This window comes from Mustela putorius, unplaced genomic scaffold (assembly GCF_011764305.1).
Source record: "Mustela putorius furo isolate JIRA1106 unplaced genomic scaffold, ASM1176430v1.1 tig00003850_pilon_pilon_pilon, whole genome shotgun sequence".
NCBI lineage: Eukaryota > Metazoa > Chordata > Mammalia > Carnivora > Mustelidae > Mustela > Mustela putorius.
The window spans coordinates 12447546-12467406 of NW_025422002.1; the positions used below are offsets into that span (position 1 = coordinate 12447546).

Genomic DNA, 19861 nt, shown 5'->3' on the forward strand with positions numbered 1-19861 from the left:
TGATGTCTTTGGTTCAAAGGTACAGTAATTTGAAAAGTGTTTATTTGATCCCTAGAAAGTAGTTAGGTTAGGCTCTTTTTCAGGTATTACTAGCAAGTTAACTTTTGAAGGGGGAAAAGAAAAAGAAATTTTTAGTTGGTTTTTCTTTAAATCAAAATGGTATATTAGTTTGAAATATTAATCCTATATAGAAAATGTTAGTTTTTGAATATCTGAACCCAATTATGGTTTTTGATGAAAGAAAAGTGGACTAGACCTTAAGAAAAAAAAAGGAAAAAATCACTGTTCAACAGCAGTTTCCCTTTGTCTTTTTACATGGGAGTACCAGGCTTGCTGTTAAGGGTTGCAGTGGAATTTACATCTTAGGATACAGGATTATTTGTTCCTCTATTTAGGCATGTGTCCCATTGGAACATCATTTCTTCCATGTTGTGTCCCCTGTGACTATGAAGAAATCCTGAATTGATGAAACCACAGCTAGAAGATAGAGTTCCAAGCCAACTTTAACTGCAGTAGGAAAAGGCACCAGTTCTGGGTAGGGGGAGCAGAGAGCTTAGGTAGACTACATTCTGCATGTTCGCGATTATCTGGTGTCCTTTGGAGTACCATGGGGAAATGTCTTGTTGGAACAAGAAGAAAACTGATGTTGTTGTCAGTTCATTTGGTCTCTAAACTCTTCCTTGAATGGTCCATGTGAGACAGATGTGCAAGCAGCTGTTCTTTCATGATTCTCAACATCAACAAAAATAATAACATGTGCCGACTAGAGATGCTGTTAGGCTCTAGAGATAAAAAGAGGTGTTCGATCTTGTTCTCCCAAAAATCTCCTAACCTTTAGGGGCCAGCATAAGTATTCATAGGGCTTGAAGCATTAAATGAAGCAGCTTTTAAAATGGAGTTATAGGGGCGCCTGGGTGGCTCAGTGGGGTAAGCCTCTGCCTTCGGCTCAGGTCATGATCTCAGGGTCCTGGGATCGAGTCCCGCATCGGGCTCTCTGCTTGGCAGGGAGCCTGCTTCCCTCTCTCTCTCTCTCTGCCTGCCTCTCCATCTACTTGTAATTTCTCTCTGTCAAATAAATAAATGAAATCTTAAAAAAATAAAATAAAATAAAATAAAATGGAGTTATAACAAAAGAAAAAAATACTGTAAACACTTCTATACCAATACTAGCATAGCCTATTTTACATAAAAGAAAAAGAAAACAATTAAAGCAGTTTTAAAAATTCAATTTTACTCTAGAAGCTAAAATCCAAATTTAACCTACACCCCAAAAAAGCAAGGTTTTAATTAGCTTTCAAGAGTAACATAACACAAAAAATATTTAATATTCTATTTTATGGATATATTTTATATAAATTATTCCAAACACTGAATAATATTTTTAAAACCTTATACATATATAATACTATGATTTTATTAACTATGGATTTTTAGACATTGTCTTTGTTACTGAATCACACACAGCTGATATTAGTCCAGTTGCCTTCTCCTAATTGTACTAGAAGTTTGGAAGTTTTTTGGCTGAATAATGTTCAGATTCTTTTCAAAGACAGAAATCATAAATAATATTGAAGACAAAATACTGAAGCATAGCCTTCTCAAATACCAAACTACATTTTTTTTCAAGTGTCAAACTAGGGCAGAATTAGTTTTTCAGCCTCCTCACTATATGACCATTCCAAATTGTCTTCATTCTTATTCTTGCTCTTTATACGTACTCTACCCACAGTCGCATCCATACCCCATATGTCTCTAAAGTCCAAGAGGAGATGGCCTTCTTAACTTCAACATCAAACAAAGCCCTGCATCCCTCAGTAGAAGCGACTGAGCTAGCTTTTGTGCAAGTACGTAAGGAAGGTGGTCTTCTACTATTCCTCCTCACTCTGCTAGATTAGCAAGGAATGGGATGGAAGGAAAACCATTCCATGGAGACTTCTTTGTAGAAGTACCCTTCAGATGCAAAGTACTGCTATGCAGTTGGTATGCAAAACACCTGGACTTGTCTACAGCTCCAACATCTTATATTATAGTCCTATTTACCAGCATGCTCTTTTACACATCTTATAATATCCTCTTGATTTTGATATTATGAAGAATAGGACACTGGGGAATCTTAAGGCCTTGAAGATAGAATATTCACATGCATGTCAAAACTCTCATAAATTTTCTGGTGATCATATACTGTCCAATGAGAGGAATGACTTTATTTAAGCAAATATACTTTTTCTGGCATCAGTGCATGCTAATTGACTTTCAAAGTTAAGTGAGGAAAAAGATCACTCTTTTAGGTATATTCAGATAATTTGTATAAATATAGTTAAATATGAACTTATTGAGGATAGGAACTTGGATTATTAATGAATTTATCTCCTATACTTAGAATAATATCTGGCACTCAGAAGGTGTTTGATAAATATTTGAGGAATACACGGATGGATCACTGTGAAATAAGTCTCTTCAGTATCTCAAGGCAAAGCACATTCCTAATTAGATACAAATGGGATTGGCTCCGTTTATTTTTGTCCATTTTAATATATGCATGAACAAGTTGTTTTTCAAGTGACCTGGTGCTACAGTGTGATGCAAAATATTAAAATATTGTTAGTGGGGTGCCTGGGTGGCTCAGTCAGTTGAGCATTGGACTCTTGGTTTCAGCTCAGGTCATGATTTCAGGGTCCTGGGATTAAGCCCTGTATAACTCTGCACTCAGCAGGGAGTCTGCTTGAGATTCTCCCCCTCCCCCCCACTTACATATACTCTCTCTCTCAAATAAATAAATAAATCTTTAAAAATTAATAAATATTGTTACTAACATAAAAGTGATGATTAATCGGGGCACCTGGGTGGCTCAGTGGGTCTTAATCCTCTGCCTTAGGCTCAGGTCATGATCCCAGGGTTCTGGGATTGAGCCCCTCATCGGGCTCTCTGCTCGGCAGGGAGCCTGCTTCCCCTTCCTCCTCTGCCTGCCTCTCTGCCTACTTGTGATCTCTCTCTCTCTCTGTCAAATAAATAAATAAAATCTTTTTTTTAATAATGATTAAAAGTCCACATTGTATAAGCATTTTGTTAGTAACTTGGGGTGTTCTCTGTATTGCTTGATATGCTGTCAAGAGTTTAAGTGACATTTACTGAGCCTACTGTCCCCATGTTGATAAAAATTGTTGATAAAATTGTAGTTTTTGCTTATTGACTAGCTTTGAAATCCACAAGATAAGAACACATCCATCTTGTTCGTTAAGCCAGCCCCTAACTCAAGACCTGCCAGTGTATTCTGATATTTTGCCAATAAACATCTGTTGATCAAATAAAGGAGTGAAATACAGTGAACAGGACAGGTTGTTGCTCTCAAATAATACAGTCCAAGGGGAATAGATACCATTAGATTCAGATGTTAGGGAATAATTATCTGTTGTAAATAATTCTATATTTGAATATCTAAAGCACAGTGTGAGTGAGAACGGTTAGGGGCTTGGAAGGGATAGCTCAGTAGTTGGCTGGCCTGGGAATTAGACTCCTAAAAAACCTAGAGTCTAGTTCCACATTTGTCACTACCTACCTGTTTAACCTGGAGAATGTACTTGTCATTTGGGGCCTTGTTTTCTCATCTTCTTAACAGAGTGTTGGGCTTTTTTATAAAGAGCTTCACTCTAAGAATGGTATCCTTCTGCCTATTTTGTCCTTCTTATACTCTGGCATAATTTTAACATTTTAATAAACTTGTTCTTTTTTTTTTTTTTTTTAAGTTAGAAAGACATTGGAATCTGAGACCTAGAATGGGGAGAGGATAGGGAATTGAGGGAGAGACTGCCATTTCATAGGAAGAAAGCTGAAATTTGCCTTCCAGTTGCAAGCACATCTTGGGACATTATCTGTAAGCAGAATGACTAGCTTAAATTTTTGTTCTGTTTTATTAACAAGAAGAAAACTGTCCTTGACTTCTAGAATTGATTTTGTTCCATCCTTATATTTAACCAAAAATCTTAGACTAATCATACTTTAACTATTATCATCGTGTCTGTAATAGGAGGAAACTTCCCAGCATTGAAAGGGAAGGAGAAACTCCTTTATTGATAGTTCAAGTTGAATATAGACAAAACTAATCCTACACACCTGTAATTACCTCTGTCATTTGGACTGCCAAGAAATTTGCTTTAACTCGAACTACCTTAGTAAACACTTTTTGGTTTTTAAAAGTTTTTAAGCAATACAAACGCCCAGCTCTCCACTTTATTCTGTGCTGTGGGGGCACCTGGGTGGCTCAATGGCTTAAAGCCTCTGCCTTCGGCTCAGGTCATGATCCCGGAGTCCTGGGATCAAGCCCCGCATCTGGCTCTCTGCTTGGCGGGGAGGCTGCTTCCTCCTTTCTCTCTCTGCCTGTCTCTCTGCCTACTTGTGATCTGTCTGTCAAATAAATAAATAAAATATTTAAAAAATAAAGTTATTCTGTGCTGTGAAGGCCCAAGTATGCATTTTCCCCACCAAATTGTTGCTCCATGATTAACAGGGAAACTTTTGCTAGTCCCCTTGCAGAATGACCAGTTACTCAATGTAGATGGAACAGATAGATACTTAATGCCACTTGGGGGAACATTAGGATAAGTCTAAGGGAATTATTGCCATCTGATCCATCGCCCTATGTGGGGGCATCTTGATTAAATCCACAAGTCACTGCAATTCTATCAGGCCACTTATGGGACAAGTGGAGACCTGCTTCCACACTGAAGTTTGGCACTGCTCGTGTTTCTCCTTGCCAAAAAGGGCAAAGGCCTTGAGCAAGAAGCCAGCTTTTTCCTGATTACAAAACTGACCACAGTTCCTCGCCAACCTCAGTGTGAGCCTATTTTTTTTCTGCTAATTCATTATTCTTCTCAGAGAGAACTCCACTTTTTCTGTTATGACATGGCATTTATCATTGAAACATCAGCTATGCTCAGTCCTTGGTGCAGTGTTACTGCCTCTGCTAGCAATGGCTAAACTTCATTATCGAGTTTTTAAAAAGCAAACCCTGATAGATCAAATCTAAACTATATCTCTCAACTATTTAATCTTCTAGAATTTGTCAGTGTCACTTTGGCCTTTGTCAAGGGCTGGAACCAATGCCTCAGAAAACAATATTTCAGCGGCATGCCGATGCCAGATTTTAAAATACAAGTACATGTTTGAATTAAATAGTTTCCTTCAGGTAATATGATTAGAGATTCAACCAGGGATGGGCAGCTAGAAAAAAACTTTGTCCAAGTAAGTTTATCTGGTATTTCATAACCCAGAGATATAAAGTTTCCCATTTAGGGAGCAGTTGAACACTGAACAATCTCTTTGCTTTGATAGCTCTAAATACTGTACAACTTACGCCCCTCACAAGACACAGAACATGTGGGTCACTGGCGAGACGGTGTGGCAATGTTTTCCTTGTAATGTACCAAGTCTTGCCAAAGCAGTGAGCAACATTATGACACCACATTTGTCACAGCTGGCTCTCTCACAGGACAGTGCCAGCCAATTCAGACCTGGTCCTTTGTGGATTAATTCCCACCTCCCCGTAATATTTGGAAACTGATGTCTTAACTCATTGGTTGTGTTCACAAGTTCTACTACTGCAAGTCCTTTTCTTTTAATGGATTGGTCTTTTGCAAGAAATAGACAAAATATCAGTGAATTACAGAAAGCCCTCTTCCATGCTATTATGGGTGAAACTCTGGGAGAGTCTCTTATTGACCCAGAAAGCGATTCCTTTGCTGATACACTGTCTGCAAGCACTTCACAAGGTAAAGTCAATTCCAGATATGGCTGTTGGGTTACTTTGGGTGTTTATGGAATGATGAAATTGCTCTTGTAGATTATTTTCCAGGTTATATTCTAATATTAGATGTGTGTAGTCCAGTCTTTTAATGCCTAGTTTGCTGTTTTAGTGTTCAGTTGTAAGCATCAGAACTTTAAAAAAGAAACCTAAACTAATCCATGTATGTCTCTGTGTATGGCTCCTAGTTCCTGAATTGTAGGCATTAAAGGTATATTTATAGTTTTTAAAATCCTATTCATTTTTATTTCCTTGGTTTATATGTGCTTCCCAAATATACTTGAGGATTTTTTTTTAGAAATACCCGAGGGGGGTCCCTTTTTCCCATTTTGTAGTCTTATATGGTACATATCTCTCAGGCAGTTTTTATCCCACTTACAGCATTTTTATTCCTCTTAAAGCTCTCTCAGTATGTTTAGTTCTATTTTAAAATCTAGATATTTGTACATTTTATCTCTCCCAAAGAATTGTATGTTTCCAGAGTGTAGGACCAACTTATATTCTTCTCTGTATTTCTAGCATGGTGCCTAATGCATTGTAGAATAGATTGTGGGGCCTTGGAGAATGTCTATTCCAAGCATTTCATTTTACACATAAAGAAAGCAACATCCCTAAATGCCTATTGCATACCAAGTAACTGATTAGCTATTACTTGTACTCAGATATATAAGATTCAAGCAGATACCTCATTTTTCAAAATTCCTTTCTTGGCCATTGCAAAATGTAAGTTCTTCATTTCTACAGCTCCTTCTACTGGAGTTTCTTAGCACAGCTTCTTCTGTTTTGTACTGTTTCATATTTATTTCTGTATTTCTATGTATTTTTTTCTCATAGATACGGCATAAAAATAGAACCTGTTAACTAGTGTGATTGGTGTTTTAGAATACAAGTGCTAAAGAGTTACAGTTAAGACACTTTGTTGTTGAAATGAATGGCTTTACATTTTAATGTTTTAATTTTTCTGGAAGTCTGAAGTTTGAACATATTAGTCACAGTTTTTTTTTTTTGTTTTTGTTTTTTTGTTAAAACATCAGGCTGTTTAAAAAATAAGAAAAAATATTTCCTGAAATACTGTTTCATTCTATTACAGTGATTTGATTCAATATATTTATCTGTCATCTGTGCCTCTTAAATAGGAGTTTTGTTTCATTATATTATATAAAATCTGCTTTCTATTTTTTAAAAGCCATAAAAATTATTGCTGTCTTTCTCCAGTAACTAACTTAGCTTGCATCAGGGCAGAATGTCCTGGCTATATTGTGAAATAGTTCTTGAGTCAAAAGTTGGTAGTTAAGTCTGTTTGCAAGGAATATGTCCAGAATTTAGTACAACAAATATTTTAGGTTAACTGAGGAAAAATTCTGTATATGGTAAGAGATCATTTTGTGATTCAAGTTAGTTTTCATTCTGTATTAATCTCTATATGGTTATGATTTGAATTTGCCAGAGTTTAATTGTCTTGAGTCTCAAATCCCCTCCAAGACTAATACAGTACTTTACTTCTTAATTAGCATGGTACAGAATTATTAGCAGTTTAAAAATTATATATTGTACAAATAATTTAACTTTCATTTATATGGTATCTGATTACTTCTTATTCCTAAGTGGTGTTCTGCTGAAAATATTATTCCTAAAGGCAAAGGCCTATGTTTGTTAACTTCAGTGGCATTGTGTAGATGACCACTATTTATTCCACCCTTGCCAAAACAAACAAACAAACAAACAAACTTGAAATTGAGGCCATCAGAGATGAAACACTGTAGAGTTTAGGATTTGTTTTTAATATGGTAATTAACTTTGGTACTCTTTCCTGCTCACTGTAGGCAAGGTGGTCTTGGGGGTTGTTGCAAGTAGCTTGGTGCTACTTTGAAGAAAAAGTGTCTTGATGGCTGTGAATGATCCAGATGCCCAAGCTATATTGGTCATATCATGAGATTAAAAAATCTGTGTAGCCACTCTACCCAAATAGGAGTTCTGTGCTTTTTCCTGGGCTCCATTATCACTGGGAGCCCCCCTTTATCTTATTTCCCCGTTTTCATCATGAGCTCCTCAAGTAACCCCATGCTGGCTCTGAAACCATCTCTCCTAGTAAAAATTGGCAATATTGAAGGGAAGCTTCCACAAACTCAAGCTGAATATGCCTCCTACTTTTCATGCCAGACTTAGTCCTGTGTGAATTCTATAATTTTAAAGTGTTGCACCAGAGCATTGAAAGATGATGACACGCTTGTCCTTTGGAGCTGATTGAGCAATGGAAATATGCCTTGGAGGCATGATAAATGCTGCAATAGACAATCCTTTGAAACAAGCGCCTCTCCTGAGATAGGAGTGAGTGATTGATTGCCCGCCATTTTTATGGAGGGGTACTTAAACTGTGCCTCTGTAAGACTCCAGGCAACTGTATATTTGGAAGCATTAAATAATTGACCAAAGGTTTCACCTTTCTAGAGGTTTAAAGGGACCCAGGTAGTATCAGGGAATGCAACTACAAGTCTTGTCCTGGACATGTATGTTCCGTGTGAATTTGAGTAAGCCATTTATCCTCTCTTCCCTCCGTTTCCACATAAAGCATCAGAAATACAGGGTTATTACAAGGATTAAATGACACAGTATTTGCAAAAGTCCATCCGAAGTTCTATATAGAGTTTATTGTTTTGGTCTTCTAGTATTAATCATTTAGGATGGAACAGAAAACATACAATATCTTAATTTAGAAGCATTTTAAGGAATATGTGGGGGAAAACCACAGAATTCTTTGTGTATCAAAATTATGGCAGTTTTTGAGTGAGATGAGGCTTCTCCCATGACCTCACCTGAATATTTTGATAAGGAAATAATCATACTTAGAGAAAGTGTCTTTCTGTCAGTTTTTTTTTTTTTTAATGGGGCAGTTACCTCCCACTTTTGTTAATGTTTGTTTCAGAAAAGATTAGATTTCCAAAAACTAAAATCATTCTTGGGCCATAAATGAAAACAGTGATTAAACGTTTTCTTCTCCAAGACCCTGAAAAACTATCTTAGATTATAATATTCTTTATGATGAAGATTTAGGTAATTGACATAGCTGTAAATTTCACAATCTCACATTAATAATGATTCAGGGTCTTTTTCTAGAATGTTACTATCGTCCATATTAATTTTTTTAGTGTGGCTCTATTTTATCATTTATTTCTCTGATTTAGCTGTTCATATCTCTTTTCTGATCACCAGGACATAGTAGATTTGGTAGATTTCAAGACTCTTAGAATCTCCTTACTATGTTTCCAAAAACTATCATTTCTCTTGTACTTCCCCCCAAATTATGAGTTATAGGAAACACCAGAAACAAATGTCATGTGTATTAGAGTCTTACAAGAAAACAGCATTTAAAATTTTTTTAAATTTATTTTCCCCTAGCATCCCTAAGGAGTACAACTTGTTTTGAAAGTTACCTGACAGCAGTTACCCATTTAAACTCTTCATTGCTTTATAAAAGAGGTTATCAAATGGAAAACAATTTTTATAGCTCTGATAGTTTGTCATAGGTTACTATCTTTGTCAACATTCTCACCTGTAACTTGAATAAGGTAACCCATAGGAAATTTCTAAAATCATCATAGCTCCTTATAAAGCACATATTCTTTGCATCAGTGGAAATCTGAGCCAAGTAAATGTCTTCATTGTATTAGAGCAACAGAACTGACATGGGTTCTGTTATTTTAGCTTCCTTTGGACAGCCTTACATTAGGCATAAGAAAGTTGTCCCAGCAAATACCTCATGTCCATCTACTAGTGTTGAATATTTGCAAAAATAAATGTGATATGAATGAATCAGACTCATTTAGATGGAACTAAGTTTCTGTAAACCTCTACAAGATTACCTTTTTTTGTAGATACAGTTTTGTACCTGTAACTAATTTAGAGACACAGGAATTACATTTGCATCTGATAGCAACTGCTGTCCAATTCCAGTAACCTCAGAATTAAGATCGCATGGCTAGCTGAGCACACAGTGTTTAGACCCATGTAGTTTTTATCAGGTAAGAGATTTGCCAACACAAGATTGAAGTTCCAACAAGTGGTGAATGGCTTGCATTATAAAGTAAATTTAAAACAGTCAACTGTCATTTACCATAAGGAATATCATCTCTTCTGACCACACACTGGGATTCATGTACAGCCTTTTAGCTGACTTTCTAAATGAGAGACATTTAGCTATCCAGTCTAATCTGCAAGGTAAGTGGTCCTCAAAGCCTATCAGACTTCCAGTATGTATTGAGCACTTACTGTATACAAGTAGTGCCCCATAGTGAATTTTGTGAAGTCTAAACACTTCCACCTACATTTGAAAGCTTTGTATAATCCATTTCCACTTTGTGTATTTTATGACCCTCTACGCCCCAGAGAATGATCTGCCTTTTTCTACTTGGACTAATCACATTGTCCCAAGAATAAGCCAGACTCACCCTTGCCTCTAAGCCCACCACATCCTGGAATGCCTTTCCTAATTCTTCCACCTTTTCAAATCCTCCCTGTCCTTCAACATCAGGTTCAAGTAACCACTATGGCACAAGACCTCCTGTTAATATGTTACTGTTAATGGTTCCTCTAAACTGAAAATATGTTCAGAATATATTACCTCTCCCCACTTCACTGTCAGTACTCATCCAAGCCACTGTCTCTTGCCTGGATTGGTATCCCACTCTAACGAGTTGTCCTGCCTCTGTCCTCACCTCCTAACTGCTTAGTGTCAGCTTTCATGCAGAGGGATCACGTTAAAATGTAAGTCAGCTCTGTCACTCAGCTCACAACCCTACAGCAGCAGCTCCTCACTTGACTTAGTCACTTTCCCTCCTCCTGCTCCATGGTTTCATTTCTAAGTATTCACCATCTTCTAACATACTGTATAATTTACTCACCTATTGTATTTGTTGTCCACTTTTTCACACTAGCATATCAACCCCATAAAGGCAGGGATCTTTGTCTGGTTTGCTCATTCACGTATATCCCAAATGCCTGGGACATGTTTGGTAAATGGCCAGTTGATTAATACTTGTTAAAATAAAATAATAAAATCCCCTCTTCTGCGTTGGTCTGCATCACACTGTTTAGCCCTTAATTGGAGACTGCCTGATAATATTTTCTGTTTTATATATTCCCTTAATCCAAGTTGTATAGTTGTTGAGGACAAAACCCATGTTTTATTCTCTTCTTTATTCCACAAGTATCTAACATATAATAGATACATAATAAGCTCTTATTGTTGTCTTATTAATTCTAAGCTGACCTGCTGCTGTACCTCACCATCTCCTGAGGTTAAGGCACTAGAATATGTTCGCTAAGTAAAAACAGAAGTTTAGTGTACATGCTAATGTATTGTTCTAAAACCCATTCTGGTATAAACAAACCAACAACATGATCTGTCTTAAAAACCAGATGCAAATATATTTTGAATTGCCTGTTATACAGTTATTTGCATCATATCCCTCCATTGGTTTGGATTATCATTATTTGAGTATTATTTGAATATTAATTTGAATATCACAGTTTTTGACTTATCTGAATGCCTGGCTTCTTTTGCAAGTCTGCCTACCTTTTTTTTTTTTTAAGATTTTATCTATTTATTCAACATAGAGAGAGATCACAAGTAGGGGGAGAGGCAGGCAGAGAAAGAGGGGGAAACAGGCTCCCTGCTGAGCAGAGAGCCCAATGTGGGGCTCGATCCCAGAACCCTGAGATCATGACTTGAGCTGAAGGCAGAGGCTTAACTCACTGAGCCCCTCAGGCGCCCCTCTGCCTACCTTTTGATACTTCCAGTATTCATTTGAAATTTTAGGGGACTTATTTGCTAGCAGTGCTAACGAAAGCAACTTACTTGATTAAGTAACCAATACTGAATCTGTGAAGAAGCACTTAGCACAGGACCTGATATGTAACAGGTGTCCAGCAAATGTTAGTTTTTTTTTTTTTTAAAGATTTTATTTATTTATTTGACAGAGAGAAATCACAAGTAGATGGAGAGGCAGGCAGAGAGAGAGAGAGAGAGGGAAGCAGGCTCCCTGCCGAGCAGAGAGCCCGATGCGGGACTCGATCCCAGGACCCTGAGATCATGACCTGAGCCGAAGGCAGTGGCTTAACCCACTGAGCCACCCAGGCGCCCCATCCAGCAAATGTTAGTTTTGTCTTGTTTTCCGTGAAATGGAAGTTATAACTTTGGGATAATACAGATTTTCAGTGTCCATGCTATCACAGTTTTCTGTTACTATAGTTAATTAAGTTACACTTAGTTCTTACTTGCTTACAGTCTTTTCCTTAGCATTTTTTCCCAGAATATTTAGATATTATCTGATCGATACATATTATTAATCACAGTTCCAGAAGAAAGAAACCCAGGTTCAATTTCTTGTTTTGGCAAAGAACCAGTGACAAAACTCAGAGACAGAATAGCAGTTCTAATATTCTTCGTCGGTGCTAGACATGTGAGCACCATGGCTCACCTTACTTCATTGAATTAAGTCACCTCTTTTGGAAAAAATAAAACATTCATTACTTGGCATTATCAATTGAATATTTTAAATGTGAGATGGTAGGATATTACTTTACTGTTGTCTTCCACTTCACCTAAAATCCTGCCATTAGTTTAAAAAATTTAGACCTATTATGTAGACTGGGCAAGTTTGCTTAACTAGCAAAATATAATGCTGAAAAGAACCAAATGTGTCAGTCTGATATAAGAATAGCCAGATTTACATAGAAATCTCTGCCATTTACAAAGAAATCTCTTTACTACTGATAGAACCACATCTCTAGCTAATTACAAGATACATACAAATGACCCAAACAGATGACCCAGTTGGCCAAGAAATCGATCCAGTTTGCAAGTAATGTCCTTTTTTTCTAACCCTAAATTTAATCATTTTGATATCATATTCATGTCAGTCTCAGGAAACTCAGGTAATATAAGGGTCATGCTGGATAGTAGAGACAATATCTTTTACTTAGAATACCTTTATCAACAATAATCCAAATCCTAATCATCCCACATGATCCTCACAATTCAAAACCCATCTCTACCATGTAGTTATCCTGGATTATTTCAGTACATGTTGGTCTTTTTCTCCTCTACACTTCTAGAGCACTCTTCGTCTCTCTCACTAGTTTGGTCTGTATTCTGCCTGTTATTATTAAACATCTTTCACCTTGGTAAGCTTCTCAAGGTCAAGAAGTATGTTATAATGTATTTCTTGTGAGGCCTGAAAAATACCTTGCACATACTATTAGGTAATTGGTTATCTTGATTTGAGATTGTTTGGGTTTTGTATTACTGATCAAGCTTATACTGGGATAAAGATATTGAGAAAAGAAAATACCAAAGAAAACTAAAACGAGGAGAGGCTTTGGGAAGAAAAATACTGTAGTAAAATATGATGATAACCCTTCTAAAACAAAAAGTTGATGAAATAGATTGTTGATACAAAGAAATTAAATATTCATCATGAAATTGGTAGTTTGCACTAAGCCACAGACTTCATTTCATTTCAATGGAATGTTTCAAAAGACAACTGATCCAAACATGTTAACTTTACAAACATAGGACTCCTGTTGTAGGTATTAGTATTTGGGAAAATATTTTAAAAGAAATATAGGGTTCTTGTAAAGCAGAAGAGGCTGTACATATAAGTCAAGCATACCTAAAGCAAAAATATAACTTTTAGTACTCCTTAGGACAAAAAGTTCCACCCCTTTGAATTTTTTCCTACCCTGTTGATGCTGACTTGACCATCTTAATTGAAGATGTATTTAGCCTTTATTATACAATGAAGGCAGTTAGAAATATAGGTAGTTTATTGAGACTGATTTTAATACCACTTGGTAACTTCTGAATAGAAAAATTCTTAAATAAATACATTAGAAATTCTGTAACAAATCTTTTTAACAGAAATAAAAGAGTTTTTGTTGGCTTATATGTTTGGTTTGCATGTTTCCTTCTATCAATCCCTCCTGTTGAAGTTTTTTATTGAAACATAAAATACATAGGGAAAATTATGTAAATCATTTTCACAAATGAGTGAAACGTGTAATTCACATTCAGATAAGGAAACAGAACAATACCAGCCCTCTGGAAGCCCTCTGACTCTTCTAATTTCTAACCCATGGTTTAGTTTGCCCATTTTGGAATTTTATATGAATAGAACTTAACATTGTTTACTCTTTTGTATATGAATTCATTTGCTCAGCATTTGTTTGTTAATCACATTACTGAGTATAATTGTACTTCATTCTTATTAATTTATTTTATTTTGTGAATATATCACAATATATCTGTCTTACTGTTGATGGGCATTCAGGTATTTTTCATTACTGCAAATAGTACAGCTAGGACCATTCTCATATAGGTCTTTCAGTGAACAAGGGTACACATTTCTGTTAGACATATACATGGTCCATAGGGTGTGTTCAGCTTTAAGAGACCCTACCAGACGGTTTTGATCATGGCTGTACCGTTTATACCCAGCAGTGTTGGAGTGTTTCCCTTGGTCCACATCTTTACACATTTTCTTTTTCTTTTTCATTTTAGCCATGCTAATGGGTTTATGGTGGTATCACATTGTAATTTTGTTTCTCTTTCTCTAATAACTAAAAAGTTAAACACTTTAAAAAACATTTATTACCCTTTTGACTCTTCTTTATTGTGAAGTGCCTGTTCAAGTGTTTTGCCCATTTTTATACTGGGTACTTTAGATATGAGTTTAAAGCATACTTTGTTAAAAATAAAGCACACTTTGTCAAATGTATATATTGCAGATATCTTCTCCCACACTGTGTATTGCTTTTTCATTTACTACTAATCAGTTTTAATCTTAAATATTGTCCAGGTTATCTAATCAGTGCTTTTTATTAAGTGTTTATGAAGAAATCTTGGCCTACTCCAAAATTGATGAAGTGTTCTTTTTTTTACTTTTTTTTTTTTTTTAAGATTTATTTATTTATTTGTCAGAGAGAAAGAGAGAGAAAAAGAGAGAGCACACAAGCAGGTAGAGTGGCAGGCAGAGGCAGAGAGAGAAACGGGCTCCCTGCTGAGCAAGGAGCCCGATGTGGGACTCAATCCCAGGACCCTGGGATCATAACCTGAGCCAAAGGTAGCAGCTTAACCAACTGATCCACTCATGCATCCCTGATGCAGTGTTACTTAATTTTTATTTTAAAAACTCTTCTGTTTCCTATTTCACATTTAGATCTTCAGTCTACATGGAACTGATTTTTGTGTATGTTTTAAGGTAGAGGCTGATTTACTTTTTTGCGTGTGGATATGTAATTGACCTACTTCATTTATTGACAAAGTGATCCTTTCCCCACTATAGTATGGGGACATTTTGGTCGTAAACCAGGTGACCATATTCTTGTGGGGTTAATTCTGGACTTGCTCTCCTATTGCATTGGTCTGTTTTTCTTTTTGCGCTAATTAACTTATTAATTACTGTAGTTTTATAATTGAGTTTAGTATCTGGTAGTAAAAATCCTCCATCCTCCAGTGCTGTTCTTCTCTTCAAGATTCTCTTCTCTTGGCTCTTTGAATTTCCATATAAATTTTAGACTTAGCATGTCTCTTTACACACAAAAATACTGGTATTTTGATTGGAATTTTCCTGAATCTATAGATAAATATGGAGAGAATTGACAGTTTTAAATATTGAGTATTCCAGTTCATGAATACAGTGTATACCTTCATCTATTTAAATACTTTTTTAAAAATAATATTTTTGAATTTTCAGTATAGCAGTCTTACACATATTTTGCTAGGTTTTTTCCCCTTAGGTATTTATTTGATGTTTTTGACACTACAGTAAAAATCATTTTAAAATGTTATTTTCTGTTTGTTGCTGACTTATAAAAATACAGTTTATTTTTTGAATATATTTTTTAAAGATTTTATTTATTTATTTGACACAGAGAGATGACAAGCAGGCAGAGAGGCAGGCAGAGAGAGAGGAGTAAGCAGGCTCCCCGCTAAGCAGAGAGCCCGATGTGGGGCTCAATCCCAAGACCCTGAGATCATGACCTGAGCCGAAGGCAGCGGCTTAACCCACTGAGCCACCCAGGTGCCCCCATTTTTTGCATATTGATTGATCTTATATCCAGCAACTTTGCTAAATTCTTTTGTTAATTGTAATGGGTTTTATTTCCATACACACACACACACACACACACACACACACATATTCATGTCATCTGTGAGTAATGTTAGTTTTATTTTTTCTTTTCTAATCATTTCTTTCTTTTGTATTTCACTGGATAGGATTTCCAGTACACTTTTGACTAGAAGCAGTGATAGCTAGTATGCTTATCTCATCCCTGATCTCAAAGGAAAGCTTTAAATATTTCACCATCAAGTATGATGGGTCCTTTAGGTTTTTGTTTGTTTTTTATGAATACGCTTTATCAGATTATAGAAGTTCTCTTTTCTTCCTAGTTAAGAGAATTTTTTTAAAATAATAAATGTTTTGAATTGTGTCAGATGTCTTTATACAGAATATTTTGATAATGCTCTAATAGCTCAGGAAGAGTATTTAAACATGAAAAATGTTTACTATGAATATTTTAAATACTACATTGTAATATTTTTGAGATAATATATGGTATAGCTAGTGAAAATCTACAAATCAGCCCATAACCACTGGCAATCTGGCTACATCTGTTTTGACACTTTTGTTTTCATATTTGTTTAGCTTAAGACCATTGTCTTCTCATTAAGAGTGTTTGGCACAGTAAATTAAAAACAAGAGTACACAGGACCATAGTGTATCACATCATTTTGCCAGAACTAAACAATTCTGAGTAAGACAATCACTTTCCACTCTGTGATAGTTTCAAGCTATTCAAGGTGCTTCAGTAATAAAGCATTACTTAAAACCACTACCACTCTTACGTTTTCCTGGTTGCAAGGATGTCAGGCCCTTGACAGTGTTTGAGAGGTGGACAAAGCAAAGAGAAACAGTACTCTCGCATCTCTTTGGTGGTCCCTCCTTCTGAATAGTTACAAAGTCCTGGACCATACCCTTTATATTTTTCCTTCCCACTCAGTCTTCTGTCTCCCATTTTCATTAGCCTCTCACTGCAAAGCCAAAACCAAAATGTGCAGAAAGAGCTAGCTGGAGAGGACACACCAGTTTCTTTTTTCTGACCTCCACACCATTCTTCGCTTGCTGCCAGTATATGCTCAGTAAAGTAGGAATTTCAATCATACCAGAGTAACTAGCTGTTCCACAGACTTGGGTTTAGTGTTGATTCAATTACTAGTAAGTCTCCCTTTAGAAACACATGACAGTAGTTTTAGCAAAAGAACCAAGCTTGAGCTGGTTTGACCATGGTGAAAATGCTTCTCAGGAAACAGTAGAAATGATGACTGTGGATGAGGGCATGATCCTGTAATCTTTCCTGTCTCCTGATACTAGACTGGATTAAGCAAGCTATCTAAACAAGATGTGACCCATGTAAGAGAAAATGAACTTTTGAAAAACATAAGTGTACATGGCCTTCTCCAAAACCAGATGATAGGCCCTTTGTTGATCTGAATTTGAGAATTTGTTATGAGATCTTCTGACTCATTATAAGGACAAGTGTATATACAGTTACATATTGGAATGTTTCAGCCTCTGCCAGAGTTATCAGTGGGAGTATCAGTGGGGAACCAAACCACAGAAGCATTCGATTTGAGTTTTAATATAGTCCTTAAGTAGACGGCAGAATGAAAATGTATTTTTTTCATATTGAAGAAACAAATGACACAGCAAAGAATCCTTTTCTTATCCTTTTCTTAATTCATGGTGTCCAAAATAAGGGGTTCTTTATTTTGAGAAATCACACAAGATTCAAATCCCAGTACCTATTACCTATGTACATCAGGCAAGGCACTTAACCTCTTTTTTTTTTTTTTAATTGTATTTATTTGAGAAAGAGAGTATGAGCAAAAGGGGAGAAAGAGGGTTAAACAGACTATGGGCTGAGTACAGAGGTCAAGGTGGGGCTTAATCCCAAGACCCTAAAATCAGGACCTGAGCTGAAACCAGGAGTCAGATGCTTAACCAAATGAGCCACCCAGGCTCCTTGCACTTAACCCCTTTCTGTCTATTGTTTTCAGTCCACTGGAGGTAATAACAATTGTATATAAACCATAGAACCGTTCATAGATGTGAATTATATGTATGTATACATACATTTATAAATTACACATATATACATTAATTAATTATAAATTACATGTTTAATAATTTTAAGGTACAATGTCTGTCATGTAAGTACTTCAAAACTGTTACCTATCATTAAGTTATACTTCTGCTAATGGGATCCAGAGTCTTTTTCCCACTTTTCTGACCAAAATCCATGATACCAGGAAAGTAAAAGAAAAGAATTGATAGAATTTTTTAAAATATTTGAGCCAAAAGAACTGCTAACTATTGATCAAGCATTAAAAATATTTTCTGATTTTCCTTTATTTTACTTGAAACTGCATTAAAATTTTCCCTACTTTTCCAGGGTTTTTGTTTTGTTTTGTTTTGTTTTTTTTTGCATGGTAATTCCTTTTAAGAGGACTGAGAAACATACAAGGAATATATTTATTCCCTTTGTTCAGTGAAAGCATGGAAAGGCATTATAATGAAAAGATATTTAGCTTAATTTTTATTTCTACGAAAGTAAGACTTGTACCTAGTTTTTAAAGTCAGGATGAAACTTTTCATGAAGAACAGCAACCCTCAGTCCCCAGTTCCTATTCCTCAGAAACAGTCATTTTTAACTCTTTTAAACATTTCTCCTGGAATTTACCTCTATGTCTTTAAAATAACATCTGGTATGCTGCTATTTGAAAAGCCCTATCCATTCCCCCATGGACTTCCTACAGTGGAAGATAGAAGTTAGCTTTTCCCCACCACACCCCTTTTCCCAAAACACCCACTTGTCCTTCCCGACATCTTCACAATGTATTTATAATTTGCAGTGTTTACATCCTATCAGCTCTGAAAGTCCTGCTCCAGTTGCACTAGGCAGTATACTACAGTTCTGTTTCCCATCCTGAAGAGCTGTTCCTTTTTCTGGAGTTAATTTTTTTTTTTTTTTAACTGACAAATTGTTCCTTTTTTATTTAGAAAGAATTATCTCTAGTTCTCTCTCCAACTCTCTGACTGTATAAAAACTGTCTCTAAGCGGTCATCTATATCAGGCACTTGGACTTCTTGGGTAATCTCCTACGGCCTTCCTCACCTTCCTGTTCCACTCTATCCAGGCTGCGCAGGATCTGCTGTCCTCAGTCTTTCTTTTACCCTCCCCTTTTCCAGTTCTTTGTTTTCCCGGATCCCCTGTTTTTCTTTTGTTCTGGTGTGGAACTCTCAGAGTACCTGTGGGGTGAATTTTTTTTTTTTTTTTGGAGGTCCTCTATTTCTGAAAATGTATTTCTGCTTGTACAGTTGAGTGAAGGTTTGTTTGGCTGAGTCTGAAATGCCAAGTTGGAAATAACAACTTTTTCTTTGAATTTTGAAGACCTTGCTGTATTGATTTTCTGGCTTCCAGGTTTGCTGTTGAGCCGTTCACAGTCATTCTGGTTCTGATCCTTTATGTGGACTTTCCTTTTTTTTTTCCCCCTCCCGTGTCTGGAGGCTTTTCAGATTGTCTCTATAAAAAGAGTGTTAGTCTTTATAGTGATTCTTTTCTACATGGTTTAAGAAATCCTTTCCCTCTTGGGTCTTGTTTTAAGAATCACTCTAAAATTCAAGAAAACCTGAGGGACAGCTTAATGACACTTTTCAAGTACAAGCGGTAATGGGCAAATGTGCAGAAGATGGTAGCTATGTATGTTTAGAAAAATGGGGGAGAAGTTATAAACTCCAGCATAGGATAGACCATCACTTCCCCAACTATTCCGTCAAATGTGAAACTCTGCAAATGTTGCACACTGTGCCTTCCCTCTCCTTTGTACATTCTCATGAAATATTAGCATATGAGTCTTGAGAAGTTCTGCATAAACCTATTTAACCTTGCTTGACCTAGCATTTCCTAAATTTATTTGCTCACCAGATTTTTTTCTTTTTAATT

General features: G+C 36.2%; 1 protein-coding gene across 4 annotated transcripts in view; it reads left to right on the forward strand.

Annotated features, from left to right (window-relative positions):
• The window catches only part of PPARG (peroxisome proliferator activated receptor gamma), a 132469-nt gene that overhangs the window by 54535 nt on the left and 58073 nt on the right, over positions 1-19861 (forward strand). The window contains exon 1 of one of the 4 annotated variants that reach the window (XM_004738548.3): positions 5247-5765. The exons of the other annotated variants lie outside the window; for them this stretch is intronic. Coding sequence (XP_004738605.1) covers positions 5615-5765 — 151 coding nt within the window. The 5' untranslated portion in view covers positions 5247-5614. Of the gene's footprint in view, positions 1-5246; positions 5766-19861 lie in introns of those variants that run through there. 4 annotated transcript variants of the gene reach the window in all.